Consider the following 20,189-nt stretch of genomic DNA (forward strand, 5'->3'; position numbering starts at 1 on the left):
AGAGTAGACACTCTTAATCACTATGGAGTAGTTTCCTTCTTAGGATCAGTGCCTTGAGCACTATTTAATGTTGAAGTTGTTAGGACTGAAAAAGATGGTAGGGAGTTGTGAGAAGTCATGATTTTATCAGAAAAACTCAGAGATTGGTGAGCTACACTTAAATCCTACCAAGTGGGGTTTAGCCTAGGGGAGGGGGCGATCTCATCTAGAGGCCATAGAGCTCCCAAAACTCCTTAATTCCAGAATAAGTCAAATCCTGATATCTTCCTTCATAGATGACTATAGGATTAGGATGCAACCTGTAAAGAGAGGTCCTCCTAGGCCCCCTGTCAGAGCAGGAGTCTAGGAGGCCACTGCTAATGGTGGGGTGTAAGGGCTGTGAGGGCTTATGAGACTGTAAGTACAGTGTTTAAGGAAATTCATGAGGAGTTATTTCAAATATACCTTTTGCCTCAGAAATGGTCTCCTAAGTGGGAAAAATATTAGTCACATAAGTTCCTCAGTGAGGTTAAAAATAAAGCTATCATTCACTGGATGTGAGGGGAAAAAAGTCAATAAAGGGTAACTCTTCTAATGATAGTAAATCTGCAAAGAAACATGGTTCTGATGGCTTGTTGTTGTTTTGTTAGCTATTAAGTTTATTTAACAGAAAAACAAATTCAGTTGAAGATCATTCATTAAGATAAGCAGAATTAACAATAATTCATTAAACATTCTTTGAAGATGGTCCTATTTTACTACGATTACCTTCCCCATATCTGAGAGATTCATGAGTAAGTCTTGGAAGAGAGCACGTATTTCTTTTAATTCGATAAAACATTCAGTCAAATAATAAAACAGGTGCTATTATTTTGTTTTGGGTTAATGACATGTAAGCTAGACTTTGCCATAAGACTCTGTTCTAATCTCTTATAATTTGGTTTAGAATGTCAAACATTTTGACTGTTTCAACAACCCATTAAGTGCTTTGCAAAATGACAAAACATTCTATATATGACTTAATTAATATCTACTCCAGTTATACACAACACATCATGCTCAAGATCTAGATTTATTTGAAAACATTTAGTCCAATTTATATTAATGCAGAAAAATCACATCTAATAAACCACAATTGTAGCAGAGACAAAATAATTGTGTTCTGTCATATTTCCACACAAATATAATTTGATATTTAATTAAAGGGTGGTAAATCACAATCACATGTAAATAAAATATCCTCTCAGTAGTAGTAAGAACCTCTTTTGAGTATGTAGGGTCTTCTGGGTTTATTCTCATACAGCTGCCGTTTCAGAATGTAAGGAATTTTTCTCTTTATAACTTCTTCCTTTTCATGTTTGTCATTTCCAGTATCAAGAACCTCTTCCTGAATCAACTGCAAGATAGACCGAATATGAATGAAACCTACATGCATAAAGTCTTCCATTTCAGAGGATTTGTCTACCTTTTATCTCATTTGCTATTCAGACAGTAAGATATATGTGGATGAGATGTATGAAGGTCAAAACAATTAAATGTTTTGCCCAAGACCAGGTGGCTCTCAAGTGGCTGAGACAGGATGAGAACATGATTTTTCTGATTCTCTGTTCAGTGCTCTTAGTTCATCAGGCCAGCCTTTAAATTTTCTTTTCTTTATTTGTCAAGGCCATATATTAATACCTCCAAATGAAGGAACACACTTAATATAACTTTGAGTATTTTTCTTCAATTTATGATAGACCAAAAGATGGAAATATATCCTAAATCACAACAAAGTTTTGAAGCTAGTAAACCAGGTTTGGCCTCAAAGGTCAATAGAATTTTTTTTTTTTAATTTTTATTTATTTAATTTATTTATTTATGGCTGCACTGGGTCTTCGTTGTGGTGCGTGGGCTTTGTGCGTGGGCTTCTCTTGTTGCAGAGCACGGGCTCTAGGCACGCAGGCTTCAGTAGTTGTGGCACACGGGCTCAGTAGTTGTGGCTTGTGGGCTCTAGTGCGCAGGCTCAGTAGTCATGGCGCACGGGCTTAGCTGCTCCGGGCACGTGGGATCTTCCCGGACCAGGGCTCGAACCCGTGTCCTCTGCATCGGCAGGTGGATTCTTAACCACTGTGCCACCAGGGAAGCCCCAGGTCAATAGAATTTTATATTCAATTAAGTTAATTACTGATTTGACTTGAAAGCCATTTTAAAGATCTATTTCTCAGTCATAGAGAGAGGAATGCTTGTTCTGCCTACTTGCTCAGCTGTTGTAGAAATTAACATATGTGAAAGCTCTGTTTAAATGGTAAAGATCTTTAGATTGTGCTGCTTAATAATCATTAAAAGCAAGTTCACATTCAAAAACTCAAGGGAGTTAATCTCTATGTAGAATCTTGTCTAATACCTCATCAAATATGCTGCATTCTAAAATTAGTTCCAAACGCTTTTTCTGATAGTACTGTTCTGATTCAAATGTTCCACTGGCATAAAATATTTAGGAGCTCTTTCCGGAGTTTTGCACATGATTTACACAAAATTTTTAAAAAAATCAATGCTCAAGGTAAGAACTGTATTCATATCTGTGAATGTCTTCTAAACTTTGGGGTGACTATAATACTGACAGGAGAGTACGTTTTTAATCATAATCCGTATGCATTGAATCATATCACAAGTACTTTATTTCAACCCACAGCTGTTCAATTTCATAGAAGGAATAACAGCTACTGTCAGACAATCTAGTTTCTTAATCTTTCGTTTCTCTGTGCACATAGTCTGTAATTGTACTACACTCTGAAAATACTATCATTTTATTTTAAATCACTCAACAACATTTAAAATAGCAAATGTTTTAATCTTATGTGTACCTGATTTGTCTGTATTATAGTTTATTGAGGGTTTTTTTTTTTCCTGGATAAACAGCACATAATTGATATTTCCCTATGTTAAAATTAGTATTTTTCAAGTTTTATTGATGTAATATTTTAAAGAGAAAATCATTTAGCTGGAATTGGAATTAAGGGATAAACAGTCCAGCAAGAAAAATTAAAACTAGCTTTTTTTTTTTTAATCTGGAAAATATCATTTTGTTTACAAGTTAGAATAAACACTAGAAGTTCTGCATTTCATTTCCTCTCTTCCACAGGGTATCTCTGTGACAGTGTGTTATAGAGATTATTATATTAGCAGGAAAGGCATCCTCAGACCCTCAGATCCCCAGTGTTGGTATAAGCCCAGAATATGAAACATGAAGCAAATTTCTCTTAGGGGTTAATCTGAAAGAAATATTTCCCTTGTCGGGAAAATTTTAAAATTTTCTTCTTATTTTTTCTTAAAGCATTTTCATTTCTCTTTTCTCTTCCAAAAATTTCCAAACCAAAGCTGGTGAGTCACCAGTGTAGTATTTAATAGAACTGATTCATCCACTCCTTTGTGGTAGTTCTGGATAATGAAATTTGGCTATACTAGCCATAGTGGACCTCGTTTAGCTTCTAAGGATGATTGAAATCCACAATCCACACATTCAATTAAAATAGACATATGTATATATCCTTATCATTCTGGTTTTATTTGCCTAATATATTCAAATAAAACTGGAACCTTTTGTGTTCTGTGTTTGTTTATAAATAAACACACATGACTTATGTGTTTCTAAGAAAACATTTTGAGTTTCCTAAATTTCTTAGGCATGCCACCACCACCACCAAAAACTGCCTAAGCATGCCATCCACAATAAAAGCATATGTATCAAATCTGCCCGAAGACAGATCCCCCTTTTAAGACCAAAGAAAAGGTATTTTGCTAAACTCCAAATATTTGCAGGACACTTTGAAGATCTGAAGGAATGTTAACCTCAACACATGGTTTATTCTTCCTTAATATTTGTAAGTCTTCCTGTTATGATAATGATCAGGATTTAAAAAATCAGTACAAATGAGAGTTAACTAGTATAACCACAATCATATTCATATTTTGTTTTTGTTTACCTCCCAGTGTTGAAAGGCCCTGCTGTGACAGATTTTTCGGAGCTGGTATATTGTCAGCATTGCTTCCAAGCTAAAGCCATCTAAGGGAGTCGGGAATTTCCTTCTTGTAATAAGCTCCTCCTCAGGAAACTCTCCTGTTTCCTCGGCTTGGCTGTTCAGGTTATTTATAAGACTGCAAACATTCAGCAGGCTCATTTTCCAAGAGGGAACACTTGCTTTACTGATCTGAAATGTAGAAAGAAATAGTTAATGCAATTAAAATTTGTGTTGTAAGAGTTAGAAATAAATTTCTATTGTGCTAAGCCATTACCTTTTAAGATCTAATTCTTAGTCTAGCCAAATAAAAACACTGTTATTAATTAGTAACTTCATATCACAAAGTTGAAGTGTCGATACTTCATATCCTCTATTTACCAAATGCAATAAAGTTAATACACATAAACACACACATACATGAGCAAAGCAAGAAAGAAAATAGAAATTACAGTAAGTAGAAATACATAAATATATACGTGTACATCCCAGGTGAAAATATTAAAAATACCACTCTCCTTATTACACTTCAGTTTAGTGTCTAATGGAACAGCGGCCAAGGTGATACTAATAGATTTGGATAATTACAGTAGTGTGAGACCACAAATCTATTCCACACATTAATAGTTGTCACAGGTAGCATCACAGTTGATCAATTTATTTATTTGAAAATTATAATATTTTCTAAAATATCCTTTTCTAATAAGATCTTGTCTGAAACCATTATTACCATAATTAACAACTTTCTCATTTGCCAATTTTTGGAGAAACTAAGTGTGAAATAACATAAAACTTAACAAGCATCTCAAAGGGCACAGATGAAGAAAAGCATAAATTTTTTCTAAAGAACATAAAAAAATTTTTTTTGAATGACCACAAAGCTGTGATGAGAAGATTCAAAAGTATTAGTGTCAATTTTATTGGTGTCATTTCTCTCTGCATTATTCTCCAAATGCAATGCAATTCCAAATCAAAGTTCCAATTTGGAAAATATGGGGAGACTGGAAGTTTAGAGGAGGGAGTGTAGCAAAACAATTATGAAGTTAATTTGGAAGTATGAATATGTGAGAACTAAGAAGACTTAGAAAAATAAAAAGGTAATGAGGAAGGACTTACTCTACCAGATATTAAAATGTATCTTAAAGCTGCAGTAATCAAAGAGTGAATTAATAGAGTAAGAATAAATATAAAACTCAACAAAAGAGAATATAATGTCCAAAATTTGATCCAAGTAAATATGATTGAAGAGCAGATAGCAAAGTTTGCATTTGAAGTCCTTGGGACAGTTGGCTATGGGGAAATCTGGATTTAGATCTAGTTATAATGTTTATTGACATATTATAGTCTAACAATATCCAGATGGGTTAAATATGAGTAAAAATAAAAATACGTAAATATATAGAATTTATTTTATAAATTTGGAAAAATATTGTTAAGCAAATATCCAAACCAGAATCCATAAAGGAAAAGATAATTTTAAATACATAAATGTGTAAATTATCTCTCAAAAATTAACTGCCTGAACTAAAATCAAAAGCTAGATATACTGTAAAAGCTGCCACAAAATGTTAATATACTTAACACAGGTGGAGCTCTTCCAAAAGAAACTGGTGAATGCCCCAATTAAAAAAAAACAAAACAAAACACTTAAAAAGTGTTAAACCTCAGATAAATAATATGAGCAGACAAGTCACAGGATCGCTATCAAAGAAGAAATATGGAACAGAAATGATGTTCAACTTGGCTACTATCAGATCAGAAGACCCTAAAAAGTATAAGTACACTTGATGTACTTATGAGGATATGCAGAAACAGACACTTTCTCTTCTAAATATTTGTTAGTCTGAGTATACATTGGTATAATTTCTTGAAAGGTGTTTTGGCAATATGTATTAAAATTGTAAATGTGCATACCCTTTGATTAAGATTTTACCTTAGGGACATGCAAATCTGTGAGTACAAAAATATTCACTCTAATGTTTTCAACCAGTTTGGAAATACATTCAGCTATGCCCCTCGAATGTGATTATCAGCCTGTTCTTGAATTTTTCTGCTATGGGAAACTTAGAGGCAGCATGCTGCACTGTGTGGCAGCAACACCGTATGTCTTGCCAATTAATGGGATGCTACAATTTTGCATTCGGAAAGCTCTTTAGAGATCATCTGATTGAGTGTTTTCCTTAGGACACTAGCTCTGTACTCACTGTTTTTAAAAAGGAGTTCCACTGTCAAGTGAATTGGAAAACTTGAGTTTAAAGAAAATTTAAAGGCTTCTTGAATTTAGATATCCCCAGAGCTTTTTACTTGCAAACATTCATTGTAACTTTTCAACGGTGCTAACATAATATCCAATGCTCCCCAAACTAATTGACCATATAATGCTTTATTCATAAAGTATCTGTCGGGACTTGTGTTGTCTGATTATTTTTTTGGATGAGGAAACTGAGTAAAGGATTTTGTTTTCTTCTGCCAGTTAAAACAGTCACTACATCACTCACTAGTATAATACTATTTAATATCACCTTAGCCCCTGTCATACTTTGGAAGCACCACAGAGAGGGCACTTTTGACCATAAGATGTCTAAATAGACATGTATTTAAGAACATTTCTTATAAGGTTTAAATAGTTCACTCAAGAAAATGACAAAGACTCTGTCTTTGATGAAATCTGATTTAGGCTCCTCTGAGCCCTCTTCTTGACGAGGTCCCAAACTTGGGCTCTGTCCTTGGTCTACTTAGTCCAGTTTTAGCAAGAATCCTTCCGAGTCAAGTTAGTAAAAATGCCCCACCATTGGTACCTGATCATCCTAGGATTCTATTGAGTTGTCTAGCAAGAATCCTCCTAGATTTAGTGTTTCCTCAGTAATTTTCCATACAATGATCCACCCCAACCCTGTTCCTTGGCTGTAAATCCACACTTGTCCTTGTTGTATTTGGAGTTGAGCCTGATCTTTGCAAAACCATAGTTCCTCTTGAATAAAGTCTTCCTTGCTATCTTTAACAAGTGTCATGAATAATTTTCTTTAACAATAAACATTCTTATTTATTAAATTATTTTACGTAAATGTCTATAATAGACCTAAGCCTATAGACAAGAAATTTAGAATATTGTCTTCTCTTGCTTTTAAAATGAGGAAAACAAGAATATTTGTGGTTCTTACTTAGCATTATTTGATTAAACTCCTAATAAGAGTTGAATAAGATCCTGGTCAAATTTTGGTTTCCTTAATTAAATGGGACCTAATCTATATTACTAATGGTCACTATCTATAATACACTGATCTCAAATGTATTACAAGCATTTGAATTGGTGAATTGGTGAATTCATGGTGAATTCAAGTATTTCACCTAAGTAAAAATAAAGTCATCTGTGGTGGAGCCCTGAAGTTCTTACAGCTGAATACAAAAGGTAAGGGCTAGTAATAAATCCTAGATTCTTATTGTTAGTACATAAATATTTATTAAACTCTTACTGTATTCAAGGCATTGAATTTGATCATAGAAAATTACATCATTCCAGCAGCTTTTTGAGAGCCTAAAGAAAACATACTCTTTTCTTCAAAGTTCTCTTTCTTAATAAAACTATACCAAAGCACTACCACTGGTAATAAAGAGAATTGTATGGTGAGAACAAATTTCTTTATCTTCCCCTTCTCTTCAGGCTTTGGAATCTCTCTTGGCCTTCTGTTGCTTTCTGTAGTATTTCTACATTAGTATTTCAATGTCTAAATAGTTTTACTTTAAAATTGAAATTACCTTTAGAGTGGAAAGAAGAAAGCTGAAGCTTTCTGAAGCTTTTAATAATGGAGTTATACCAATATCAAATACTATTCTTTCAAAATTTTAGATACAGTATTTTGGTTAAAATGGTCAAAAGTTTAGAGTTTTCATTTGCATAGAACACTACACACACCAAAAACTAATTAAATCACAGAGAAATAAGTGATAGTAGTTTTATAGAAAATAAGAAATGAACTTTATGTTCCCATCCTAGCAGCAAAATTGGGATAATTATGCTTCTGGGTGCCTCCTCATCATAGTCTGTATTTTACTTATTTCAAGTAAAAAAGGAGGCAATGGGATTCAATTTTTCTTCCACGCTCTGTTTTAGAGATATATCCCATGACTGAATGAAAGTGGTATGTTATTCTGTCTATACTTTTGCTACCTATTTCTCTTAAGAATAAAACTAAACCACTTCACATACTGAAATTGTTTTTCCCTTGCAGCATCTTGGCCAGGGAAGGAATCATAACCTCTACTCCCACATTTTTGCAAAGTAGCTGGCAATCCCCACACCATATCACATTTTGGAGATTATTTAGGACCTTTATTTCTCTACATAAACTTGAAATCAGAGAGGTAAAATCTCTACCAAGACACTAAGGCATACTAATCTGCTCCATTTTTCAAAACAGACTATTGACTTCACTTGTCTTCCTATTTATGAGTTGAAGTGATTATAGCCATTGCTATTCTGATTGAGTATTAAACAAAGGATTCGTTATCTTAAGGTTAAATATATTTGTTCACTGAGTTTTAATGACTAAATGAAATTTGATCATTCTTGATAGGAAACCCACCAAATTATGGTAGAATTTGGTTTCAATGTGTTCAATTTTTGTAGATCTGGGCAATCGTGGAAATATATAGGTGCTTAAATTTTCCCCAAATGCCTTTTAAGGACCATAGTAGAAAACGTCTTTGCTAGCTCTGAGATAACAGTGACCCACACTCTCATACACACACAGAAATGGCTATTACCCCTTCACACCCACTATTGAACATAATTCTACTTCTATGCTAGGGGTTGTTGCACCTGGAACATGCTTATCCAATTAGGGAAGAGAAGCCTGAGGTGTCAGGAGGAGTCCTGAGCATTTACTTTCTTACCACAGCGCCTGTGGAGTCCTCAGCATCACAACAGTGATTGCACTGGGCGACTGCCTCATCTCAAGATATGTTTTTCTTTGAGAAACATCTTCTGGTTGGGAACCCTGTTCTCTAACTCTACATTTAGATACACAGTGATTAACTCACTCCGGGTAAATCAAGATTGTGTAGTAGCGTGGTAACTGGGTATATGCTAATTGAGTTGTATTCCTAGGTACAGGCTGGAATCTAAAAACCTTGCTTTCAAGACCCCAAGAGAGGAATAATAAGGTCCAGTACAAAGTTTCACCTGATTCAATAAAAACAATAAGCAGGTACCAATAACACTTCTGTTATGAGGAGAAGTTAAATCCAGGTGTGGACTTAATGTAAATGTCTAGGAGATCATAAACTCCAACCCCAACATTTAAAAATAAGGAAACAAAAGCAAGCAATGTTAACTAACCCACTTGCTTAAGATCAAATAGTTCATAAGTCACAGTTGTGGGATTAGATCGCAAGGCTTCTGTTTGCCAGTCTATTGCTCTTTACTCTCTACCACATTTCTTTCATGGGTTTCATGAACTTTAATTCTTAATTTAGGAACTCCACTTCACCCTCCCCAATAGTACAAGAAAGGCAAAAATATCACTTAATTTTCATTTATGTATTTATCTTGGGGCCAATATACCTTTCATCATACACAATGTGATTGGAATGGAAAGAGGAGTTTTAAAAATATATTTGCATGTCCACATAAATAATATGTGACTACTTAATTAAATTTGCAATATAGTGATTGATACACTATACAGTATCAATATAGTTTCTTTCCCCGTCACATCAACACCCTTAAGTCTTTGAACTTAAGGAAAAGTTTCCCCATAACGGAAATGCCTCCCAATGAACTTTTCAGTCTCAATGGGAAGTTATTACTATAGGAAAAGGACACCATGTTTATAATGAGAGTTCATATGTTTTTCAGTCCTTGGTTTAAATAAAAGGAAAAAGTTACCTTTGATGTATGCATATTGGTCAATAAATCTGCTTCTAACGCTTTCATTTCCTCTTCTGAATCTGAGTAAAATCAAAACCACATGTTTACTGTATAATCACATATCATGTAATTATATTATAACCTAGAGATTTAAGATTAGTCTCAAAAAACTTTGTCTTAGAAGTTTATTGTCTTTGCTATGTATTCATTCTCCTTAGAATAACATTCAGAAAAAAACAATTATAGTTTTACTTTTGGCTAACAGAATAGAATAATAGAAGCACTTTTAAGAAAATAAACACATGATTTTATGCCAAGAGAGCTATTGATGATTTGGAGTTGTTTAATCACTGAATCTCATTATTAAAAAAAACCCCTGATTATATGATATAATAAAGATTTCATCAAATATGCTGGATAATTTTTACTAGAAATAGTTTACATATACAGAATATATACGTATTGATATTTTAAAAACAACATAATGAAAAGGTATGTATAAGACATTTTTTCAAGATAAAAACAAAGGAAATTGCTTGTTGATAATTTTAGAATAAGAAAGACACTGAGATTTGTTTAATTTGAGATGCTATTTTACGAAACACACTTTGAAAGATTTGTTTCTCTACTTTAAACAAGGATTTAGAATCACGTGTACTTAGCAATTTTATCACAGGCTATTAAGAAAATTGTTTAAGCAAGAGTGGAGTTGCCATCAATACATGTACAAGAGTGTGGAAAATGGATTTCTGATTTTTTTTAGAATATTCTTTCCAGTTTCCAATAATGAATATTTCACAGAGAAGAAAAATTTAGAAAATACTATAAGGTAATAGAAATAAGTTTATAGAACACTATACTGAGTTAGTTCATAAAATCATAGCAGCAGTTTGAATTAAACATTTCAGTGTCATATTTATGATATAACAGTATAAAACAGGCTAAATATTTTTTGCTGCATTTATCCCTTGTTATTTTTTCCACCTTGATGTGATCATTCAATTATTTTCCAACATTAATTAGAGCATATTGCAATCACTATAATATTTCATATTACTCTTAAATTTAAATCTTATTTTCAAGGTGAGCTATTGATAGATATTTGACAATGTATGGTTTCTTCTTAATTATCACATGCAAAACACTCTACAGGGAAATAATTTTTATCAATGTAAGAATGACAATTTTCCAGTTACATTCTGTATCAACTTAAATGACATGAAAAAAAATAGTTAGATTAATAATACATCTATTTGTCACACAGAAAAGTTATATAAAATGTACTCTTAAAAGAGCTTGGTATTTTGTGTATTTTTCTAGAAATAATTTTCTACAAATAATGCTTTATTCATTTATTCATTAAACATCAATTTTCACTTTGTTATCTTAATATACACACAATTAAGAAAATAATTTTTGAGAGGGAGAACCCACCATGTCCTAAGAGAGTGAATGAGGAAGAGATAAAACATTTCAAATGCAATCAGTTTTAATTATGGGTTTGCACTTTGACAGGCACCACTCCTGTACTTCTCATTAGAGAGTAACCAGCTTGATTTAAGTTTCACATGTTTTTTTTTTTTTTTTTTCTAGTGGTTACATTGCAAAGGGGAACATGAAGTGTTTCATTGAAATCCCTTTTATTACCTTGCAGATTTAAAAAGGAAAAAGAAATCTTTCAGTTCTTGTAATCATAAAACAGAGAAAGAAAATATCCAGCTTCTATCACTAAAAAGAAAATCCAGAATAAGGGAGAAACTCTTCTCCCTGGATACAGTAACGTTAAGTGGCAACACACTGTAAAAATGGAAAAAGAAATCACTTCAGGGAGTTGTGAAATGCAGCTGAGCTTACCTGAGCACAGACTCCAGGAGCTGAAAGCCAGGAGCATCATGCACACCAGCTGGATTTTCATCCCTGCCATCATCTTCTTGAGCCTTCTAGCAAGTCCAGTCCATAAACGTCAGAGACAGGCTGAAGGGGGCTCTCTAGCGCTTCCTCTTGCTTCCAGCTGAGTTTGGAAGTGACTGAACTATGAGAGATGCTTTGACCATTCCCTAAGTATATATATATATATATATATGCAGGGGATGATGTCATGAGTATACAGGGATTATCTCTTCAGGATGTGCCCTTCATTTCCATCCCTCCCCTCCACTCCCCACTTCCTCCTCCCTTTCTTCTTTGTCCCCCCGACACCTCTCCCCCACTTCTGAACCTCCAGTAACAGCGACATCTTCCCTAATTGCCACTGCTGCTCCAGATTTCTGACACACAGGAGTCATTCAAAAGCAATTCCATACCGAGCATACTGGAAAAGAACTTCCAGTACTATTCTTTCCCCATTTCCTCTTATTCTCTGACTCTAAGAAGTTGTCATTTTGATTTTGTGAAGCATGAGATCTGTTATTTCCAATATAATCAAAATCTCCAGGATGAATGCCTAAAATCAGTAATTCTTTAGGTTTGGAAGTTCTTAAAGAGTCAGGATTCTTTTCTGATAACCCATACTTTTGAACAAGTGTTTTGTGGTTTCAGGACTGATAAGGTCTTAGACAATACATGCTAGAAGAAGAAAGCAAGTGGAAGATAAGCGGAAAATCAGTTATAATATTGGGTTAAGCAAAAGAATTTAGAGAGAGGAGAGAGAATCAATTTTAAGAAAAGAGACTAGTAGCTCTAAGCAATAGGGTATTATTTCCTAACAAATTGAAAAGTCTATTTTAAGTAACTGAAAGGTTGACTGAATTATGTATGCTGATTTATGGTTGAGTGTCTTAGAAAGACAGTTTCATGTTTACAAAACCCAACTATAATTTATTTATGTGTTAGTAGGCAGAAATATGTATTATTGTATCACTGATTGCTGTTTTCTGATACTTTCCTCTTTTTCTGTCTGCATCACTCTGCTCCTTTAGATTCATTCTTGCTGCCCCATCCTATTCAGTCTATAATCCCCTTTTCACTGGTTTTCGCCATTGCATTAGATTTCTTCCCCTGTGATAGTGATAAAGATGAGACGGTACTTCTGGAATGGAGACAATCTTAAATAACCACCGTCCACCCGTCGCATTCTTAAGACCGCATCTTCACATATTTCATGAGTTACAATGACACTCTTTCCCTCTCCCGGGTTCTCAATAGAAAATTGCTCAAAATGTCTTTTGGAGTGAAGTTTTCTTCTTGCATTAAGTATTTCAGGATACATGGCATGACTGGAAAAGATGGTGCTGTTAGAAATGTGAATATTTGAAGGTAAATGTGTCTGAGACTTGTTCACTTCTTAAACATATCAACCAGATAGTAACAATCGAGAAAAGAAGTCTGGATTGATTTCTACAGAGAGTTGATTTATATCATATGGTATATGTCTATGGAAATGACTTCTCCATTTTACCCTACACCTAAGAAGAGGGACTAATTCCAAACATGTAATAATAATTTAAAATAGCAAGGAGTCATTCATATAACTTAATGTTTAGGAATTTAACAATGGCTGATATTTTTTACTTCTTTTAGTTTGTTTTACAGACTTACATACCACACAGCATTGAACACGACTCACTTGAGGAAAGTTTTATATGTAAAGGGTAATTAATTGGCAAAGAAATTTGAAATATGTACTCTTAATTTTTACCTTTCTGCCACTAGGGGGCGCAATAGATGTTTACAAGGTTTTTTATTTTCACTTGACGGATCACATTAGAATTCTGAGCATTATGCTTACTTTCTTCTCATGATCAGAGCATCTTTGTGACAGAATCCTTTCAAAGCCACTTTAATGAAGAAGTCAAGAAATTATATATTCTTTGCATGATATTTAAATTAGTTGTTTTATGAGCTTTTGACGTGCAAATACAAAGAATAATCTTTTAAAATGTGTGATAGCAGCCTAATGGTAAAAAGAAAGTGTGAGTCCTATTTTTCTCAACTGATTTCTTTAATACATGAAGCTCAGGGAAATGTTGACAAAATTTATTCTTAATTAATTAGAAAAAAAGGGGGAGAATTAATAGTGGGAATTCATTTTGTTTAAAATATATCACTTCATTAGCTGTCAATGTAGAAATGATAAGTCTGAAAGAATTGGGGGAAATGTGTTAGCAAATGTCAAATGATTGAAAATCAGATAGATGCTATACACTATTTTTTCTTTTGGGAGAAAAAGAAGATGTGTAACTTTTATGGTAAAATTATGATATAGATAAACTTTATCTGACCTCTAAATGGTATTTTTAAAAACATCTGTTACACCTTTGCTTTTCAGCTCCAATGCCTTCGAGCTATAGAAAAGCCAATTAAACAATTTGTTTTAAGAGACAGTAAGTTATATGTGGATATTTGCCTTTAAACGTATTTCAGGAAGTACTTCAATGATGCCTTTTATGCAGGATTTCAGGCACCTTTCTATGGAGATGGGTGAAATATCTTTATTCTAAAGCCTTTATGCCTAAAATCCTTCTAATTTTTATTTAGCTCTTAAAATACTAATGAAGAGTTTGAACATTACCCTTGGACAATCTTCATGTGTTGGCCTTCTAGCTTGCAGTCACCATGAAGCAGCTAACTCTGAATAGGTTTTATCTTTTTATCTATCTAAATAGGTTTATCTGGGTAGCTGTAGGGTACATTTCTACTGCAGGTAGATTTCTGAGCTTCTACTGTGACTTAAATCAGACTTTTGCTAGCTAATTACTTAAAAAAATCAACAGAGATGCCTGAAAGATTGGCAGTTAGAAAGAGTGGTCTGTAACCATATTTAATTTGGAGATGGGAAAGTTCAAAAACTATTTGATAAATAGTGTGTCTTCAGTTTCAGATGATTTCTTCCTGTACCTTTGGAGGTTTCACCATCCCATTTATATACATCTTCCTGGACACTCCAATCTTTTTATACCGTAATACCAAAAACTTACCCCGTGGTGTTTCTACCATTTGGAATCTGCCCTCCTTCTTCCCTTTGACTGCTCTGTCTCTCACTTTCTGACTTACCTTTAATTTTTAAAAGTTTCTATTTTAGGCCTATTCAAGGTAAACCTTTCCAAGTTTGAATCCTAAAAGTTTCATCTACTTCTACGCTTCCTAGTTTCTGCTAGCCGTTTGTGGTAAACTGAAGGGGAGAAGAATGTGCCCCCCCCAAATATGCCTCTTTGGCATATTGATTACTTGAGCTGGTTATTTTTAAGACACAGCCAAGGCGAGAGAAGCTCTGAAAACAGAGTAGAAGTTGCCCTTTTATAAGGGACCTTTACGTTAATAAGGGGAATCTCTGTTTGAAAGGGTATCTCCCTCACTATACTATACCTGGAAGAGAAGGATGACTAAATCTCTGAAAAACTCACCTCAGTGGAGAAGGCTCGGACTCTGTAACAATCATACCCTGGTTTACTGTGCTTTGCCTAATAATCTCCCATTAACAGGCCTTCCCCAAGCCCCTCCCCAAAATCTTTCTTTTGTCTTTAGCTAAAGATGGTGTTTAAGGTGGTGGGTTGGACCATTTTGGGGAACCACTCAGTTTTCCTGGGTATCTCCCATGGATACAGGAAGTGTACCTGGTATTAAACTTCTGTTTTTTGTTTCTTTGTTTGATTTTATTTTTGGCTGTGTTGGGTCTTCGTTGCTGTACATGGGCTTTCTCTAGTTGCGGCGAGCGGGGGCTACTCTGCCGCGGTGCACCGGCTTCTCATCGCGGTGACTTCTCTTGTTGCGGAGCCCGGGCTCTAGACACGTGAGCTTCAGTAGTTGTGGCACGTGGGCTCAGTAGTTGTGGCTCACGGGCTTAGTTGCTCCGCGACATGTGGGATCTTCCCGGACAAGGGCTCGAACCCGTGTCCCCTGCATTGGCAGGCAGATTCTTAACCACTGCACCACCAGGGAAACCCTAAACTCCGTTTTTAACTGTTTATCAGTTACTATGGTGGTGATGGTGGGGTGGTCTCAACCAAGAACCTAGAAGGGCAGAGGGAAAATTATTTTTCCTCCCCTACATCTGTAAACTTCTAGAAGGAAAGGATGCTCACACATCATTGTATATCCTCTTCTTCCAAGGCTTACAGACTGTAAATGCTCAATACATATTCACTAGGTTGAATTGAAAAGCTGATTATTTTAAATTTCTGACTTGTTTTTCCATGTTTCCATTTGTAACATTCCTTTCAGCCACATCTCTACTTTAATTTCAATTACTAAAAACTCTTTTGTTATCACTAATCTTAATATTTGATATGAGACTTTAACTAAGTCAGTTTTCTGAGACTTCGCTCTAGTCATTCTTTTCCTCCCTGACTGGGGAAGTCAACATTAAACATATTTAAGAAAGCACCCTGGGATCATGTGCGTTTGCCAGTTGAGTGCTTAGGATAAATTGCACGTTTACTCCATTCCTCTAAATGAGTCTCTGGTTTGGAGCTGTGACTGTGATTCATCTGAACAAACAATGATGCCAATCTCTTTGTAAACTCAATTGATTTTTCTGTTCAATTAAGGTCCATTTTCTAGACATACAGACAGTTATATGCATGCACAGACCCACACCCACATATACTATCTTACACACAAAATGCATATAATCCTGTCCTTGGAGAGTTAGGTAAATGTAAACCAAATGTCCAATTTTCCAATCTATGTGTAATCATGCTTTGCCCATAATCTCTATAAATTCCCAGCTCATTTCCCTTTGGCTCTTCCTGTCTCTGCTCTTGCATCTGTATAGGTAATTAATTCGGAAAAATTGACGATGGATTTCTGTAGTCAAAGCATATTTTGCAACTTAAACTCCAATTATAACACAAGCTTTGCCTGGGATTCACATATTAACGGGTTGCCATATTTAACTAAGGATATTCCATATTGTAGGTACTACTGATCTCACTTATAATCTTGTTTCTCATATCAAAGAAAAATATCGATATGTCCATGAAATCACTCCCCGCTATGTGTATTGCTCAAGTAATTGTCCTTATAAGCCTCCTTTTTGAGTAAGACCAAAATGAAAGCATTCCAGGAAAAGTTCTTAACAATTTTCAACTTTTATTTTTCTTAGTTTTACAAATTAGAGTGTAATTATTTAGAGTAAAAAATGAGATGAGTTTTTTTTTTAAAGAAAAGATTCCGCTCTTTTTTTTTTGTTACAAAATCTAAGAAAATTTCTGTATCACCTGTAATACACAAAATAGAACAAATGTACTTGAGCTACCATTTACCAGAAGCAGATTCAGTGAAATACTGTTTTCTTTCTTTATCTGAAGAAGATATTAGATGCTGAACTTGGAACATAATGGTTTATATTATTAGTCTTGGTCCTTGGTCTTATTATTTTTTCAATTTAGATTGTTTCCCTGCTGATCTTGTTAAATCTTATGGCTGTGGATCCTATCTATTCCCTAATAACCCCTCAATTTTCATCTCTGACTACTCAGATTGCATATCCAATCACATCCGCAGCAGCTCTACTTGGAGCATCATTAGGTAACCTTACTGTCCAAAATAAAACATTTTTTTTTTTTGAGGTAAGGAGAGACTTTATTCAAAACAATTATTGCAAGGAAGGTAGGAGGACTATTGCAATAGGTAGATTGCTCTGATCATAGATAGGTCATAAGATCTGCAAGTATCTCCTAAACCAGTAACTTTAATACAGTGTGAGAGGTACTGGAATAGCATACACCTAAGCAAGAGGCCTAGGACAGAGATGACGGGGTGGTTAATTCTGCTGCTAGAGAAAGGTACAGAGCGACGGGAATAAGTGAATTGTGTCTTGAAAAGCAAGAAGTCATCCTCAGAATTCACAGTGGCTTAATTGAGGGCTTACCCCAGCCCTGTTATGCTAAATTGCTTTCCACATGATCTCATTTATTCCTCACCAAACTGTAAGTTGGTTATCAATACATTTCTGCTGAATTTGGACTAAAGGGTCTTCCGAGTAAAGCGCAAAGACACTGAAGCAGGAGGATGGCAGCTTTGGGAGCAGGCAGAGGAGCAGGGAGGGGGAAACGTTGAAGCTGCAGAGGTTTCCTTCTCAAGCTCTTCTTTAGCCAATGCTCCCTGAGTCGTTGACTCCAAAGGAATCGTGGGTACACTGCTCATTCATTTGTGTAGCTATTCAAGGGTCTTCTGTGTGTCCCGCATTGTGCTGGGTGCCGAGGCTACAACCAGTGGGCAAGACAGCATGGTCCCTACCACCCATCGTGGAGCTTATATTCTGGTCAGTTCCATCCCAGCATGATAAAGACAAATAAGAGGGTGCTGGGAGCGACTCCTGGTTTTGCAGGATGAAGGGGGCTTACTGAAGGACCTCAAGCTCAGGCTAGCTGAGCGCCATCAGGGAGGCACAGGTGCTGACATGGTCGCCCTTCACAAAGGACGCGTCCACGCCCCTGACCCTCTGCCGGCCCGAGAAGGCGGGTCCCGCTGCCACCACTGCATGCCCAGGTCCACAACAAGGGCCTTCAGCGGGGCTTGCTCCTGTTTCCAGAGCGACAGGCTTTCCTCTGGTGGTCATGGTGTGGCCCCAAGCACCCAAAATAAAACCTTTGATTCCTTCCAACACGTTTCTAAAAATATCCTCCTCCCCTAGTGTTCCCCATTTCAGTTACTAGCACCATCATTCACTGAGTTGCACAGATCAAATAGCTGGAAGCCATTTACAATTTTTTTCCCTCTCCCCCTACCACTGCCAAGGGTGGAAACTCCCTAGGGTGCAGGTCTGCCACCAAAATAGATTCCAAGCCCAAGTACTTTTCCTTACTCCATTATCACCACCCAGGTCCAAGTCATCCTCCTACTATCACCATGCAGGTCTGAGCCGTCATCACCCCCCTGAGCTGCAGCAAGAGTAACGTGAATAGTATACTTACCAGCAGTCTCGGTCCCTTCAATGTAGTCACCACACAGAGAAGTTTTTTGTTTTTTAATGTAAATCAATTCTTACTACTCTCTGTTTAAAACCCCTAAAGGTTTCCTATTGTACTTAGAACAAATTCCTGACTGTGGCCTATATTACCCTGAGTGGGCCTCTGCCTCCCTCTCAGCTGTCATATCCTACCACTCTCCCCTTCTGTCTGTTTCAAGCATACTGGTCTTCTGGCTTTTTCCTAAACATGCCAACCTTTTTCCTCAGAGATCGTCAATGAATATTGTAATTATATTATTGTTCAGCAAATACTCATCCCCTGCCTCCCCCCAGAGTGGGTAGAATATACTTCCCCACTCTTGATCATGATTTTGGCCATGAGGCTTGCTTTAGCTAATGGGATGTTGGCAGACATAAGGAAAACAAAAACTCGATATGAGTTTGCAGCTTCTGGCTCGCCCTCTTCCTCTTCTGCCATTGCCAGAAGAAGAACTTCTCCTGGGTGGTCCCAAGATGAGAAGAAACATGAAGCACAGTCGAACTAGCCAACTTGCAAAACTGCAGTGTGAAGCAGAGCTTCCTGAGCTGAAGGCAGAATCACCCTGGCTAACTCACAGATATATGAAGAGAATTAAATTATTTGTTTTAAGTAACTGAGTTTTAGGGTAGTTTGTTATGCAGCGTTTTTGTGGCAATGGTTGACTGATACAATTGTCTATTTTAAAACCTATCCCACTGCTACTTCATTCAATCTCTATAGTCTTTATTTGTCCACTTATTTTTGTCTTTTGTGAATAAAAGCAGGAATGTTTTTGGTTTTTGGTTTTTTTTTTTTTTTTTTTGGTCTTATTTCTTATATTCTCAGAACACAAAATAATGCTTCTCCATAGTAAGGACTCAGTAAATATTGTTAATTGGATGAATTAATGAACTAATGAAATTCTAAGCACCCTTCCCTGATGGTTTTAGGGTGGCCATTTCTCCTTCACCTCTCACAAAGACATTTTCATTCTCCAAACTGTGAACAATGAAACACAGGAAGTAAATCTCTTCTGGAGAGATTTTTAGCCAAATGGTATAAGAGAATGCTTCCTTTCAAGGGAGTCTTGAATGTTATTTTTGACTGCAATTGACATTTTGTAAGTTATCATTAAGGAAGAGTGGGAGTATGGTGGTCCTAAAGGCACTGGCTTGATGTTTCCAATGCGGTGAGCCAATGTGTACAGAAAGAATAACGAGGGGCAAGTTGTTAGAGGCAGAGGACTAGAGTCAACAATATAGCATTCTGAGTCTAGAAACATCCACCGTAACCAATACCACAGGCCTCAGAGTAATCTAAAGATTAAACTTGAAATTAATTTATTGAAACCCTACTCTGTGACAGGCAACATGCCAGATTAATTTGATTTCATGTAACATAGCATACTATGAAGCAGGGTTTGCAGAATGATGTCATTCTCATTGTGTTGGTTAAAAAAATAATAAAGCCATA

General features: G+C 35.7%; 1 protein-coding gene across 1 annotated transcript; it reads right to left on the bottom strand.

The window, feature by feature from the left end:
- Nucleotides 1–601: 601 nt before the first annotated feature.
- NTS (neurotensin) lies at nucleotides 602–11,911 on the bottom strand. Its single transcript, XM_061204896.1, has 4 exons — nucleotides 11,701–11,911; nucleotides 9,865–9,926; nucleotides 3,945–4,169; nucleotides 602–1,375 (listed from the first exon to the last, which is right to left on the bottom strand). The coding sequence occupies exons 1-4, from the start codon at nucleotides 11,771–11,773 to the stop codon at nucleotides 1,223–1,225; spliced, it is 513 nt and encodes a 170-aa protein (XP_061060879.1). The 5' UTR covers nucleotides 11,774–11,911; the 3' UTR covers nucleotides 602–1,222.
- Nucleotides 11,912–20,189: the final 8,278 nt, after the last annotated feature.

The sequence above is a fragment of the Eubalaena glacialis genome, chromosome 11 (genome assembly GCF_028564815.1).
Source record: "Eubalaena glacialis isolate mEubGla1 chromosome 11, mEubGla1.1.hap2.+ XY, whole genome shotgun sequence".
NCBI classification, from domain to species: domain Eukaryota; kingdom Metazoa; phylum Chordata; class Mammalia; order Artiodactyla; family Balaenidae; genus Eubalaena; species Eubalaena glacialis.